Source organism: Mytilus californianus, unplaced genomic scaffold, assembly GCF_021869535.1.
Source record: "Mytilus californianus isolate M0D057914Y unplaced genomic scaffold, xbMytCali1.0.p SCAF_8, whole genome shotgun sequence".
NCBI classification, from domain to species: Eukaryota; Metazoa; Mollusca; class Bivalvia; order Mytilida; family Mytilidae; genus Mytilus; species Mytilus californianus.
This window is the reverse complement of record NW_026262734.1, coordinates 9,735,574-9,753,202: the sequence shown is the minus strand read 5'-3', so window position 1 is coordinate 9,753,202 and position 17,629 is coordinate 9,735,574. Positions and strand designations below refer to the sequence as shown.

At 32.8% G+C, this 17,629-nt stretch overlaps 1 protein-coding gene across 1 annotated transcript in view; it reads right to left on the bottom strand.

The window, feature by feature from the left end:
• Window positions 1–17,565, bottom strand: part of LOC127710441 (hillarin-like) — a 32,644-nt gene extending 15,079 nt beyond the window's left edge. The window contains exon 1 of the mRNA XM_052216279.1: window positions 16,858–17,565. Coding sequence (XP_052072239.1) covers window positions 16,858–17,187 — 330 coding nt within the window. The 5' untranslated portion in view covers window positions 17,188–17,565. The remainder of the gene's footprint in view (window positions 1–16,857) is intronic.
• Between the last annotated feature and the right edge of the window lie 64 nt (window positions 17,566–17,629).

The window sequence follows — 17,629 nt, the reverse complement described above, 5'->3', positions numbered from 1 at the left end:
ATGCGCGTTGTGAATTGATATTTCTCTTTTTAAAGGAATATCGCATTACCATTTTGATTCCCTTATTATGGAACAATTTAGCATTCATGTGCATTCACGTGTGGGAAATGCTGTTTGATGACGCATTAAAGAATTATCAATCTATGACTAATTCAAATTTTAGATGAATTAATTGAGATCTTTAAATTTTTTCCATTTCACAAATTTCACAAATGTTTTATAAAGACAATGAATGGTCGGTAGTATGCACTATTCATTAGGATTATCAAGGACTCCTTTGAGAAGTTTGTCGTTGTGAAAACTGACATTGATAAAATTTTCAATAAATCATTTTCTTTTATCTTTAAGCATGTCTTCTAGCTATCAAAGAAATTATTTTCCTTGATCTTAAATTAATCCATGAAAGTTGAGAAGAAATTGCAAATCATACAGTATTTGGTTACCGACTCTTCTGTGAATGACATAAAAGAACAGACATGTTTTTGGATTAAAAAGGAGCGAAATAAAAATATTGGAACATTTTTGCGGATTTCAAAGAAGAAAAAAATATGAGTTGTAATTTTAATATTTAAATTGATCCCACATTAATTGCATCTATCGTGTAATTAATCATTACGACAACAAGACTACTGAGATGACACATAGGATAATAAAGGATAACCAAAGGGGCAATTCAGGTCTTGACATACTATTCAGTCACTCATTCTATTTAATATAGGATAATAAAGGGTAACCAATGGGGCAATTCAGGTCTTGACATACTATTCAGTCTCTCATTCTATTTAAGAGACCTTTAAAACCTGTATATGGTTTTTCCTGTGTCGTTGGGTTGCTATCTCATTGACCTACATCCAAAATCTATCATTTCTATACATTCATAAAGATAAAGCGGCAGATGGCATTTCCTTCTTTTCTAATTTCTATATATAATAATTCTGACTGTTTTTTTGGGAGGAGGTATTTTGCCACACATTGAAAATAAAAACCTTTTGTCACCTTTGCACGCTTGTATTGTTTTTTTTTTGTTTTTTTTTGTTATTCTGCAACAATTATATTGATCGGATTTTAAACTCATAAAATTCTTCTTCTTTATATTCAGCCAAGCTACAAAAAAGAAATTATCTATATGAAATGAGTTTTGTTACTTAATCTTCTACAAACAGACAACGTTTGATTAAGTTGAAGGAATAGATCTGATGACAATGTGCTTGAATAACCGTCACGGTGTCATGGAAGAATTAAAATAGCAACTGGTTAGCTGTTTACCTACATCAACACTATTCGCCTGATTTTTTTGAGTTTTCAGACACGTTTATACCTAAAGTATTGAATTGTATCTTTCCAAATCCATGGCTCGGAATTTCAAGTGTTTTGTGTTGGTATTGTTTTTATCGTTTGATTTTATTTTCTTTTTCGTTTTCGTGTTCTTCCCTCAGTTTCTACTTTAGTACTATTGTTTATATTCCATGGTGCAATGACACCACAAGTGGAAAACATGCAATAACATCAAGAAGTTAGTAGCTTATATTCAAAGATGCAATAATGTCACAATTCAAAAATATGAAATGACATCAAGATGTCAGAACTTGATATTTAATGACGCAATACGTCAAAACCATAAAATGACATCAAGGAGACACTAGCTTATATTGAATGGTACAATAACACCACATGTCTAAAACCTGCAATAACATCAAGATGTCAATAGCTTATATTCAGTGGCGCAATAACACCACACGCCGAACACATGCAATGGCATTGAGATGTCAGTAGCGTATATTCATTGACAATAACACTACAAGTCGAATACCTGTAATGAAAGTAAGATGTCAGTTGCGCAATAACACAACAAGTCGAACACCTGCAATGACATTAAGATGTCAGTAGCGTATATTCAGTGGCGCAATAACACCACAAGTCGAACACCTACAATGGCATTAAGCTGTCAGTGGCGCAATAACACAACAAGTCGAACACCTGCAATGACATTAAGATGACAGTAGCGTATATTCAGTGGCGCAATAACACAACAAGTCGAAAACCTGCAATGACATTAAGATGTCAGTAGCGTATATTCAGTGGCACAATAACACTACATGTTGAGCAAATACAATGACTTTAAGAAGTCAGTAGCTTATATTCAGTGTCGCAATAACACCACTAGTCGAACACCTGCAATGGCATTAAGCTGTCAGATGCGCAATAACACCACAAGTCGAACACCTGCAATGACATTAAGATATCAGTAGCGTATATTCAGTGGCGCAATAAAACAACAAGTCGAAAACATGCAATGACATTAAGATATCAGTAACGTATATGCAGTGTCGCAATAACACCAAAAGTGGAACACATGCAATGACATTAAGATGCCAGTAGTGTATATTCAGTGGCGCAATAACACAAGTTGAGCACATGCAATGACATTAAGATATCAGTAGCTTATATTCAGTGTCGCAATAACATTAAGATGTCAGTAGCGTATATTCAGTGGCGCAATAACACCACAAGCTGAACACATGAAATGACATTAAGATGTCAGTAGCGTATATTCAGTGGCGCAATAACACCACAAGCTGAACACATGAAATAACATTACGATGTCAGTAGCGTATATTCAGTGGCGCAATAACACCACAAGCTGAACACATGAAATGACATTAAGATGTCAGTAGCGTATATTCAGTGGCGCAATAACATCACAAGCTGAACACATGAAATGACATTAAGATGTCAGTAGCGTATATTCAGTGGCACAATAACACCACAAGCTGAACATGAAATGACATTAAGATGTCAGTAGCGTATATTCAGTGGCGCAATAACACCACAAGCTGAACACATGAAATAACATTAAGATGTCAGTAGCGTATATTCAGTGGCGCAATAACACCACAAGCTGAACACATGAAATAACATTAAGATGTCAGTAGCGTATATTCAGTGGCGCAATAAATCCTTCAATGACATTAAGATGTTTGTAGCTATAATTCAGTTGCGCAATAACACCACAAGTCGAACAAATGAAATGGCATTAATTAAGATGTTAACAGATGTGGAGAGAAAATCGTCAAAATGAAGGACTTGTAGCTTTTTAGACAGACAATTATAACTAGTAAATATTTATTAGAAAAAAAAGTCCGTAAAAATATCTTTTAATATTATTGAATTCTGAACTTGTCTAGAATTTTGGCAATCTGTAAACTTATTGACCACAATATTTATTTTTCAATATGTTGGTGTTACGTTGCTGCATTATTGAAGTTTTAACCTGCATCTCCTTTGATCATAGTGAACCAAACACAGAAGTGTATTCTCGGAAAAACAGTAAAAAACGAATGAATTGGAATTTTATAACAATAGCAGTTTCACTAGGGGAAAATGTATGTGTAGTATTTTATTAAAAATCAATGTGTAGTCATATTTTCATACCTCCAAGTCATGCCATGTCTACATTATTATTTTTATGTTCTAATATTCTAGGGTAAACATCAAACAGTACTTTGATATTCATCGCTATGAAGTCTACATATATCTGAGCAGTTTATGGTTGTATCACGGAGATCATGGTAATGACCAGATACCTGTACATAGTCATTAGTAGAGAAAATGAGTGAATGATGACAATTTATCACTGACATTCCGGATATAGAGTCAATCAACCGGATATGCGACCATTACAAATTAAACCCGACATAAGAGTCAAACAGGTGATTGTACAGTTTATGGTAAATCAATGATCTTTAATTAGGTATAAATACAGAGTAGTTGAAAACTCGCGATGAGTCACCAAACCTTGATTAAAAAACGTCATCTAAATCAAAAGGCTTTAGTATGTTTCCATAGAAACGTGTGACTGAATTAGTACTTATGTCGCCATTTTCAGTTTTTATATTGAAACATTTCAAATGTTCTGATTAAAAAAATTCGATGAAAGTAAATTGCCTACATAAAAACCAATGATAAACAATCTAGATCCAATTAAAACTACGTAGCAGCTTTGATTTATTTCTTCACGTTTTTCTAACTATAATCTACAAATCATGATTTCCATAAATGAAATAGAAGCTGAGAAAACAAAAGAATGAAATAGTCAAAATTTAGTATTGTGCTTGATGTAAAGGCGATTGGTCAACAGAAACTATCAAAAATATCAAAACAACTCGCACTATCAAAAACGATGTACGAAAAGGAAAATAGTTTTGATACTTGATTTATTGTCTCCATTTATTTCTGAAATGTTCAGTTGTTATTACGTACATAATACGAGCTAGATAAAGGCTACCTCCTACGATAGCAATATAACCGTCTTATTTGTAGCTTTAATTCGACTTAAATTCATTGTTTGCACATGCAATGTACATTTCAGCTATTTTGAAAATAAATAATGTCGTAAAATAATTATTTCTTTTGTTTGACACTGTAATTTGTGTTTATAAATCTGTCTACTCACGAGATATGTGCAATAACTAGCATTATTATATAGCATTCAATATGTCATGTAGATTTCTTTGTAAAATAAAAATGCCATATTTGCAAATATTTCACGTTTTCTCTTTAATTGTGCCTATTATAAAAAGGTTTTTGAAAAAAAAAATCATTTTTCCGATGAGTTTGAATAATGCATCTTGACCGATATCGCATCATGTATTTCTCCTTAAAGTTTCGTACGCACTCGGGAGGTTCCGAGTAAACAGTATTTACGAGATAAACAAGATGGCGAAAATAGACTTTGCCTCATTAATGCAAACATTAGACATGCAAGAATTAGACGGGCAAGTATTGGACGAATTATTATCAATATTGCTGAAATATCACAAGCTCGTGCAATATGATGCAATATTCCGCAACATAAGTGCAATAACCATTTTTCTTTTAAAAGTTGTCCCAAATGGGAAAGACTTATAAAGACTTAAAATATACATGTAACTGGTATTGGTGGTTTCGTGGTGGCATTTCAAATCCAGTGCAAGTGTATTTCGTTATGATTCTCCCTTTAATTCGACGTAAGAGCAAAGACTAGTCGGCTTAGTGTCATAATACTGTGTCTTCGAGTTTAATGACTCTATCTTGTAAGCTAATGCGTTTAAAATCAGGGTGAATTTATATCTTATTAACCTGTAATATTTCCCGCTGGAAGTTAGCAGCCGTTAACTAACCATATGAATAGGTTAACGTACAGTAAACGACAAGTGAAGACTTTAAAACCCAAAATATATAGTTTTATATCTGTGAAATGGCAGAGAGGGCCGATAATACTTATAACGAGGAAGATACATCTATAATTTACGGAAGTCCATTTTGGACCTCCCAAAAATATAATTTTGAATTCGATATCACGAATTAAAATCGTTATCACGAATTGTAGAATTCGTTATCACAGATTGAATTCGTTATCACGAATTTATGAAATTAGCTATTACAGTTTTTGTAATTCGTAATAACGGATTAAATTCGTTATTACGATCTTTGTAAACTTACCTTTTCCAGCCTCTGAATCGAGCAGACGGCTTTCCTTTGCACGATTCATATCCTTTCTCACGGATAACAAAAAATGTGATAACAACTCAACGATATCGTTATCACGAATTACAGAAAACTGTGATAACAATTTCTACGAAGTCGTGACAACGAATTCAATTCGTTATAACGATTTATACAATTCGTTATCACGATTTACAAAATTTGTTATTATGATTTTAATCCGTTTTTTCGAATTACAAAAAATTGTGATGACGAATTTAATACGTAATTACAAATTACAAAAACTGTTATAACTAATTCCGGAAATCCGTTATCGCGAATTCAATTTGTTATAACGATTTCTTTAATTCGTTATAACGCTTTAAATTCGTAATTTCGAATTCAAATATATATTTTTGGGAGGTCCTAAATGGGCGTCCGCAATAATATGTCAATTGAACTATACAAATACTTCTGATTTACAGTTCGGTACATGCAACGATTTTACTTTTACTTAAAATAGTTTATTTAGGTCAAAACTTAAGAATGAGTAAGGGTTCAGTAATCAGCTTATACTTGTCAAGCAGTCTCTTCCAAAAACAGCGTACCAAATGTATAGTCTTATCTATCAGAAAATTAGTGAAACATCATGAGTTGAAAACTTATGTTTTGATTTAAATATTCTATTTTTAATTGCAAATGGTACCTTCAAAAGCATGTTTTTACAATATAAAAAATGAAACGTGGCGGATGAAAGTGAAACTTACAATAGTGCATCAGTTTCAAAGAGTTCAAACAAAAACTTGCACCTAACTAAATAACTGAAAAATATTAACTTCGTATAACTAATTGATCCCTGCAACATTACGTAAAGTAACATTGTGACATCGTGTAATTAACTGCTCATTAATCAATTAAAAAATCATGACAATGCCCATGCATGAGTAAGCATAAACATCATAAAGAATATTACGTACCTTTGTACTTCTAAGCAGTTTATTTTTTTGGAGTATAATTCAAACATAAAAAAATATAAAAACTTAAGGTAAAACACGTTGATGCCTACACTTTCGTTTTTTTGATGACCAATTGGCAAAATAGAAACGTGTTGAATATGAATAAGACCAGTACACCTGACAGGTCTCAACCTTAGTTTTGAACGTTCTTCTTACACTTGTTATACTATATTAAAAACTTAGGTTATATCTTATATAAAGTATTTGTTTTCGCTCCACTAATAAAGTCATAGAATGGTATTTCAGCATTCAAATTTAAAAAAATCGTGTAATGTTTGTTTTTTGTTTTTGTTTTTGTTTTTTTTTTATCTCGTAACCATTCCCAAAGGCCTATTCTATCGAAAAACTATAAAATCTAAATGTTGTTTGTGAACATAACAAACTGAAGTACTTTAAGTACATTTGATAATATAATACCATTGCATGTTATACTTATAATGTATTAGAAAAGATTAAGTTATTTTTCTTCTTTTGCTTTTATTCGTAAGTGTGATTCAATTTACTTTGATTAAACTAAATTGTTAATGTTTAGAAATGTAAGTAAAACAATCTTTTATGTGCAAGTAATGCGAGTTGTGTTGCATTTCAGGAGTGTTTGTTTTGCTTTCATATAATATCATGTCGAAGCACATCTTTTAACGATCATAGAGAATACAAAAAGCTATGGTGAAACTATAATAAAACAGTTATTTCTAATTAATTAATGGTTTGATAATTAATATATGTCATTTTCTATAAAATCTATTTTGTACTTAAAAACTATTCAGCTGTTTGAAGATGGAGTGAAAACAAATTCATCAATGAGTTATTTTCATATCTGCCTATACTTTTTAAGCATAATTTTATTTGCATTTTGCATTGTATCATGCTTTATATAACAAAAATCTGTTTGGTTTCAATTATTAACGTCATAGACTGGGCTCAATTAACCAACACTATTGTTGATTCCAAATTATTTAAATTATCTCATGCTGAACATGCTGAAGACAAAACTAATAAACATTAGAATTCATTGAATTGAGTGGTAACTTTCAGAGGTATTTAACCATTATTAATGTTAAATTATTAAAGAATAACTTTTTTTCAAATTGTTCTTTTTGATTTTATTAGATTTTGACAATTATTTGAATTTGTGCATCATTTTGTATATAAACACGGACATATTTACGATTTTGTATACATTAACAGTTAGGTGTGTATCGTTTTGTTTACATTAACAATGAGTGTGAATGAAATTGTATACATTAACAGGGAGGTGTGTATGTTTTTGTATACATCAACAGGGAGGTATGTACCGGTTTGTATACATTAACAGGGAGACCAGGGCGACGTGTATGATTTTGTTTACATTAACAGTGAAATATGTATAAGATTTTGTTAATATTAACACGATGACTTGTATGATTTTGTATATATTAACAGGGAGACGAGTATGATTCATTCTGTATACATTAACAGGGAGGTGTGTATGATTGTGTATACATTAACAGGGAGACCAGGGTGACGTGTATGATTTTGTTTGCATTGACAGGGTAACGTGTATAAGATTTTGTTTACATAAACAGGGAGATGTGTATGATTTTGTATACATTAACAGGGAGACATGTATGGTTTTGTATACATTAACAGGGAAACGTGTATGATTTGCATACATTAACATATGGAGCTGTGCATGATTTGTATACATTGTGTGTGATTTTGTTTTCCTTCAAAAACACATGGAGAAGTGTATGACTTTATATACCTTACAAAGGAAATATGTATGATTTGGTTTACATTCACAAGAAGTATGCACCATAGCAACAATGTAGTACAGAAATGGTACTTTAAAATGTATAGCTGTCTGTCACCTGGGTTCTAGTGCACTAAATATCACTCAATCTCGATTGTCCATTATGACTGTTAAATCCGGCTTTAACTTCTTCTCAATTGGTTTCATTCCAAACAAAGTATTTGTAAACAGGGGAATTCAGAATAATAATCTGTTCTTAAACACACCAGGTTGTTACGGGAAACTCAGTGTTATATAGAAGTACTATTATAATATATCTCTCTCTACAATGTCTAGGATCCATCGTCAGTACTGTAGTCGAGGCAAATGGTCTTGGGTTTCATGAGAAATACATGCAACTTCAGTGAAATCACAACAGTTTAAACGATCGTTAAATACAAAGGAGAATTTGGAATTTTATTCAAATTTTCTGTCTTGGACTTCAGTTCACTTATCATGGTTATATAGTCTTTGTTCTATGGGATTAAGCTTTTATTACTGAATTGTCTTGATAAATTAAAGCTTCTTGTCACAATCATGCGCTATCATTTTATTTAATGTTCTGGTAGAAGATACGTAAATGGGCTATCTCTTGGCTTTTAATAAAATGTACCGTATAACTACACCATGTGGAAAGGAGAGTGATATTTTTTTTTATATTTCCATACAAATGAAAAAATCCGACACAGTCCTAGAAAAATTGTGACGAATACAATAGTAACGATCGAACCGACACAGTCCTAGACAAGTTGTGACAAATACAATAGTCACGATCGAACCGACACAGTCCTAGACATGTTGTGACGAATACAATAGTCACGATCGAAGATCCTTCATCAACATAAATTTCCCCTCATTGTTATGTTCAGAAATCACGCAACAACCATTAGGCTAGCTAACAGTATGAAACAGGTCTTAAAGCTTCCAAAGTATTCATGTTATCCAAAAAATAAATTCGTTTTGTTAATACACCGCGTTTTAAATGCCCATTGAAAGTTTGTTGTTTGTTTACAGATTAAAACGTGTGGTTGCACTTTTCGCTACGATATTCTGTTCAGTTCGAATTAAAGTGACTAGGGTGGAAAACCCAATAATACATAAGGGGCGATAGAAGGTGATAACATGTGATTCGGGCGATGGAAGGTGATAACACGTGATTCGGGCGATAGAAACCGATAGCACGTGATTCGGGTGATAAAACCGATTTCTCGTGACTCTTGCAATAGAAACCGATAACTGTGATTTGGGCGAAAGAAACCGAATCCAGGTCGCTTTAAAGAAAGAGCCCGATTCCGTGCGACTCGGGCGATAGAAACATATTCCACGTGGCTCCAGCGATTAAAACCAATCTAACAAAGTTTGGGCGATAAAAATCGATATCACACTGATTCAGGTGATAGAAACTCATTAAATGTTATCATGAGAACGCAGCTCACTAAGAAAATAATATATTTTACAATGATCTTCAATTCGATAATGAAATGTAAACGGCATTCTTAATCATGTTGTAATGTTGCAAGTTGAATTCAATTTTTTTGTCCAAGTATGCAAATTACGAATAAAAGAATATGTGGGTACATGTCAATTGTGGGTATATGTCAATGAGACCACAACCCAGCAAGAAAAATACCAAAGACATACAGACACAATATGACTTGTACTGGGATTATAATAATACATGTAGTATCCAATTAATAGAAAAACCGTAGTAAGCAAAGTTTTGAATGTCTATATGACTTCAAATGTATAATAATTGAAATATACTACTTATTCCCGGACGTATATTATATATATATATTTGTGTAAAAGAACAGCAAACACGGTCGAAATGAATGATATTAATATTGAAACTAGAGGCTCTAAAGAGCCTGTGTCGCTCACCTTGGTCTATGTGCATATTAAACAATGGACACAGATGGATTCATGACAAAATTGTGTTTTGGTGATGGCGATGTGTTTGTAGATCTTACTTTACTGAACATTCTTGCTCCTTACTATTATCTCTATCTATAATGAACTTGGCCCAGTAGTTACAGTGGAAAATATTTTGTAAAAATTTACAAAAATTTACAAAATTTATGAAAATTGTAAAAAATTGACTATAAAGGGCAATAACTCCTTAAGGGGTCAATTGACAATTTTGGTCATGTTGACTTATTTGTAGATCTAACTTTGCTGTACATTATTGCTGTTTACAGTTTATCTCTATCTATAATAATATTCAAGATAATAACCAAAAGCTGCAAAATTTTCTTAAAATTACCAATTCAGGGGCAGCAACCCAACAACATGTTGCCTGATTGGTCTGAAAATTTTAGGGCAGATAGATCTTGACCTAATGAACAATTTTATACCATCAGATTTGCTCTAAATGCTTTGGTTTCAGAGATATGAGCCAAAAACTGCATTTTACCCTATGTATTATTTTTTTACCATGTCGGCCATCTTGGTTTGCGGGCAGGGTCATCGGACACATTTTTTAAACTAGATACCCTAATGATGATTGTGGACAATTTTGGTTAAATTTGTCTTAGTAGTTTCAGAGGAGAAGATTTTTGTAAAAGATTTCAAAAATTTACGAAAAATGGTTAAAAATTGACTATAAAGGGCAATAACTCCTTAAGGGGTCAACTGACCATTTTGGTCAAGTTGCCTTATTTGTAGATCATACTTTGCTGAACATTATTGCTGTTTACAGTTTATCTCTATCTATAATAATATTCAAGATAATAACCAAAAACGGCAAAATTTCCTTAAAACTACCAATTCAGGGGCAGCAACCCAACAACGGGTTGTCCGATTCATCTGAAAATTTCAGGGCAGATAGATCTTGACCTGATAAACAATTTTACCCTGTCAGATTTGCTCTAAATGCTTTGGTTTCAGAGATATAAGCCAAAATCTACATTTTACCTCTATGTTCTATTTTTAGCCATGGCGGCCATCTTGGTTGGTTGGCGGGGTCATCGGACACATTTTTTAAACTAGATACCCCAATGATGATTGTGGCCAAGTTTGGTCAAATTTGGCCCAGTAGTTTCAGAGAAGATTTTTGTAAAAGTTTACGGACGACGGACGCAAAGTGATGAGAAAAGCTCACTTGACCTTTCAGGTCAGGTGAGCTAAAAAGGGATGCAACATTTTCAACCTGAATTTCAAAAATGCTTTTATTTGACAGCAATGTCAAAATCGTAATAATATTAACGCAAAGATAAAAAAAAATAAAGTATTGAATATGGTTATTTTATTGTCGTACATTTTTCATTCATCACAAGTGAACAGTATGAATGAATGATTTTCATTGCACCTTTGAGAAAAGATCAGTAAACAGCTTTTATTATATAACTGTCATGAAGGTCCTTATTGTGTAATAAACGTTTCTGTTAATCTGTATTCGATTATTTATTACAACCGTTAAAATCTGTCATTAATTTGTGCTCTGTAATTGATTTTACTCTCCATAAAGCAAACTATTTATCAACTTGGGAATCAGATGTCATCTCCTGTTTCTTAGACATATCAGTTTATCACTGAACTGGTTATGCACTGAACGTTTAACTGTTACACTTTCTCAGGATCTTGTAGTCAAAATATCAGCACCAATGTGACCTGTCTCGAATTGCTTCCAATACACGTCCTCTTAACTTTATATGCTATAATTTGCTGTGCTTGATACAAGTATTTATGCTTTGCATGATGTGCTTACTGCTTTATGTGTTTAATTTATGTCTTGTGCTTATCATATATATGTATGTCGGATGAAAGTTCTACAGAGCTTATGTTGTATTGTTATATGTATACCCGATTTTAAATAAATCTTTTATGCTTTATTATGCTTTATGATAAGGACAGATAACAGCTCCATGTAACACAAATACAATTATTTCAGATGCGGATCCAGGATTTTGAAAAGGGAGCAACGTTTGGAGTGGGACATGTATAAAGGGTATTCATTAACCAAATATGTAGCTCCATAAGGGGGACCCGACCCCCTGGGACCCTCAAATCCGCCTCTGTATTTAAAGAGCAAGTTCTATTTAAACTGCGTGTTACATAAGCATGATACTAAGCTCAGTGTCATTTTGGAAGAATGTCACATATTTTCTAAGTTTTCTTAAGTTACATGTGAAGAAAACAGATATCTGTCCTCCCACCTATCTCTGAAAATAACGGTTTGAATGCGAACTTTTAAGGCATTATTTCAAACTAAATTATCGTTTGCAAGAAATGTATTCTATAACTTTTGTGTTATGGATGTTTACGAGATCTCGCGTAACTTTATTTGTGTCAGTTACCTTGGGTCTCATTACCGAGTCATTAAGAGCTTAACTCCATTTAAGATCTGTCATGCGATAATTATAACAGATTGATTTTAATTCTCCCACCAAAGCTCAATCAACTCTTATCTTAAAATTCATCAGATCTGGATAATTTAAGCGACGGTTGTGGAAACTTCATGTTATTGCGCCATTTTTTTAATGTTATATTTCCAACAGTTTGATTAATTTCTGATATGAAATGACAGGTTGATAACTATATTAGGACGTAATATAATGTACTGCCATTTATGCATAAACGGAACAAAAAAAATTGTATTGTATTTAAGATTGGTACAAGTTTGATATTTATCTTTTGCTTCCGCTTTGGTAAATAAATTGAAGAGCAGTCAGACTTCGAGACACAGCGGCCACAGGAAGATATTTTTGTGGCCTTAACACAAAAGAAAACATTTTCTTTTTCAGAAGAAGATATAAAGGTATTAATTTTGTTATCAATATTTAAAATCTCCATCGCCATTTTTATGTTTTCTTGTTTTTGCAACAAATTAAACCATCTGGTGTTTCAAACCGATGACTTTCGAAGTCTGTTTATTATAAAAAGCATATTCAAAGCCGGTATAGCAAAAACACGTTTGTGAAGATTTTTATCTTTTTTTGCGGCGAAAACAGTGAGTCATGGTTTTAATCCTTAATACAATTGCTGTTAGGACTTATATAGGACAGGTCCTGCTTATCTCTCCAAGTACAGTAACTGGGCATCGTTTTCATCTGAAGTATCATCTGTTACGACTATCAGTGCAGAAGGATTTAATACGCACTCGTTGTCATAACATCATTAAGTGGAACAACGACATAGAAACCATAATTTATCTTAGCTCTGTGACATTAATTAATCTAAGTTATTATAAGGATTTGGTTGGTTTCGTAACACGTGCTGGCAGTTCTTGTTTAATGATCACGAACCATTTAAGTGCAGAATTGTCAGTAGTCAAGTATCAATATTAATTAAGCATTTTCTCTTTTATCCATAATCATGTTCTGTTTGTTCAGACACTGTCACCTGTGACTCATGGCATTCTTGTTTTGTTTTGCATGACATTTTTTTCACCTGAATTAAAGTAAATCGTTTTCTGGGTGACTAAGAAAACAAGATCAATGGTTTGACGTCACTAGTTCTATGATCCATTCGGAGACGGTTCTAATGAAATGTCGGTTACAGGAATCCATGTACTGTTCATAGTATTACACATACTAAGTAGGTGCAATTATAATTAGTTAATTATCAGTGTCGACTGTCAAAAGGTTAACTTTATAATTTGACTCGAAGACGCTGTGTCTAAGTGGTCGATCTGTATCGTCCTAAATATGCATGAAATATTTGCAACTGGACGTTCAGCAAACCGCAAACAATCAAGTAATCAGAAAATTTGCAAGGTGTCGCAACTGACTCATATAATACAAAAAACATTTAAAAGTTGGAAAATCGCTATCTGCATAACCTTTTTCTTCATTTCTGATCGATTTATTTACCTTAAGGTTCGGTATATATAATTTGAAATATCTCAGTGTCAAACTGAGCAAATAGAACATGATTATCGTTTAAAAGGCTTAATTAATATTGATGAATGCATGCTTTTGATTCTGTACTGGAATGGTTCATGGTTATTGTGATGTCACTGAGTATACGAAAACCTTCTGTCACGTCTTTCGAACCGAAACGAATCCTTATAGTTTAGATAAATACATATATCTCTTTGATTGCACTGAGTGTCTCAAAATTGATTATAATGATTCATGATTTAATTTATTAATTATCTAATTGTACTAAAACAAAAAGGTGAAACGTCCTCAAGCTTGCAAAATTGGTCTTTTTTGTAAGCAAGACTATGTGGTATGATTGCAAATGAGAAAACTAGCCACCAGAGACCAAAGGACGAGGATGGGAACAATAATAGGACACTGTACGGCCTTCGATAATGAGCAAAGTATATACCATATAGTAAGCATAAACCCCAAAAGGGTCCGGGCGTGACAAATTGTGAAACAAATCAAAAGTAAAAACCAACAGCCTTATTAAGGAAAGAAAGAATAAACGAAAACAAATATGGCAGACAGCAATCAACGACAAGGATTAACTAAAGGGTTCATGACTTTGGACAGGCACACAAATAATGTGGGTGGCTAAACGTGCATCTTTGTGAGCGCGCAACCCTCCCCTAACCTGTGATGGTGGTGTAACAACACAATATAAGAGCTACCTATGAGAATGTATATAAGCCTCACAAATTTGTGTCACCAGCTGAGCATACATGTACTTGATGAGGTCATGTCGTGAGCAGTGCAAATTTGTATCGCATGTCTATATTTCAAAAACGTTGATATAAGATGACGGACAAGGAAAAGCTATAATAATCGTACTCGAAAGTTTAACTTTAAGCCCTGAGGCCAAACACACACAAACTATTTCAGAAAATCTTTTAAAAACTAGAAATTATTATTTTTAAAGGACATTCGAGTTTCAGTCACAGTATGTCCTAAATAAAAGTTAGGTTTAAACAATAAATATGTAATGTATAATACTCGACTTAAAAAAAACTATTTTTGAACAAAATTTATTTTGATGCTTAAAAAAGAGAGGCGAAAGATACCAAATGGGACATTCAAACTCATAAGTCGGAAATATACGGACACCGCCATGTCCATGATGGCAAAAAAAAGACCAAAATACAAACTACAGTATACAAAACACAACATAGAAAACTAAAGACTGAACAACACGAAGGTGATCTGAGGTGCTCCGGAAGTAAGCCTATCCTGTTCCACATGTTGCACCCGTCGTGTTGCTCATGTAAGCACATACGTGTTGAAGTCTTTATTCGGTAGGTCACATTAAAATGGGGTAAACTGTTGATATGCATATAGTCTTCTATTGTGTGTTTTTTAACAGTGCTTGCCTGGTAAGGTTTGAAAATTATTTGACGACGCAAAACAAATATGTCAATAGATTGAAAAAAAATCTTAAGTGTGTTTTTATGATGCATGTACATGTAGATGAGAAAACTCTATAAACAAAATAAAATAATATACAAAACATCCAATTGACTTTGTGTCAGCAAAAAAAATAAACTCTTCATCAATTTTATCAAATATTCATCATATAATAAATATTTCATTGTAATGTTCAGAGTGTCTTAAAATGAAACAGATGCAATTGTAGTCTGTTTAATTTATAGCTACTTTTTTTTTGTTAGAGAAAATGATGTTCATTTAAGTCTGAGACAAACAAAAAATGTTACGTAATGTTTGATCAATCCTTGTCATTGTCTGGTTCCGTAGATCACAGGGAGAAATATGCTTTGTTCCCAGTCAGCTTTTATTGCTGAAGTTATGGATGAGACGTGTATCACTTTTATTAACTGGTTAATCTAATTAATAATATCAAACGGACGAGAAAATTGGGGAAATGAGTTATTAATAAAACGTTTGAATATTTTATATGTCCTCGCAGACTGGAACCTCATTCCCAAGCCAATATGCCATACTAATTCTTTTACCACGAAACAAGGATTTATAGCTAATATACGTCCTTGCAACGAATAAAACAAAACGAAATCAATGAAGACCATTTGAAGTAAGAATTTTACAGACTTAAAGATTTTAATTCATGATGACCTTTGAGCTATATCAAAGAAAATTGCATCATTTAATACACATTTTGTTGTGTTGAATAAACAACGATAAAGGTTATTATATATGTATAACGTATTAACCAATACTAGCATCACAAAGATGCTGTTCTGGAGTTTAACAACATTAAGTATATATACAATATTTAGCGCACAGGTCTGATTTTAAATTTAACTCACCTTGCACGTACGCTCAACTTTAAATGGCTGGGTTCTTTTTAACGAATCAAGAAATACCAAAGATGAAATGTTGTTTTTGAAATTGCAGTCCAAATGCTGATTCTTAACGATATCATTTTGCCTTTTAACATGTTTGCTCAAATTGTAGCATGGGTCACATCAATAATTACATATTGATGTTTATTATCTGATTGCCACTTTACGAACAAGAAATGTTCTACATTTTGTGTTTGCCTATACCTATTTGAAAGCTACTTTACAAACTATGTTGATGCTAAGATTATTTAACAGTAGATATTGAATCTGGCCTAAGTGTTTGTACACAAACTAGTAACTACATGTCAGTGTACAAAAGATTATATTTGTTTCAGATGAATAACAAACTAAATTTAAACTGCTAAAAATAACCAAAATTTAAAAATACAATGTGACAAAATTTTCATATGAAAATAGCAACTTACCTGTTCATTTGAATTGGGTCCACGTTTCGGTGCATTTAATGCTGACTTAATGCCTACACAATCTTTATCTATGGACCCAACTAGTTTGGTAATATGGGCCTGGCAGTAAACATCGGGCTTGTTCTCCTGGTCCCAATGGAAAGACCTCAGAGTTAACTGTATTCCACAAACCCGGCATCTAAAGCATCGTCTGTGGAATACAACACCAATATCCACACGTTCTACGGGGTAGACCCTCTTCTCACATCTATAACATGGGTCTTTGGTCTGGGAAAGGGCTTCAAAATTATCACAGTCCGAATCACCATCACTCGAACCCAAATCATCCATTGTGTTGAAAATAAATTTATAGGAAAAATGTAAATAGTACTTGACCAAATGTCAAAGGGTACCTGTCACAATATTTTCAGTTAATTGAATATTTTTCCAGTGCTATAGAGTTATATCCAATATTATTTTCTATGATACATCCACTTCCATGCTAGTTAAATTCCAATACACTACTTTTACTAATAAGAAATCAGATAAATTCATCCATCTCTTTTATGTAATTTTCTGGTGCATTAAATAGACGCAATGTGTTTTTCCAATTATTAGCAATTTATAATTCCATTACCATCTAACGGGCATGTTAGTTTACAATTCACTATTGCTTTAACAACGTTGTGTAAACCGAAAGTTCAAATAGGAAAGTAACACCCAGGTGATAGTAATATTGTCACCTGATTGGTCAGTTTGAAAAATCAATGGCGGGTGATTAATGATGATCTCA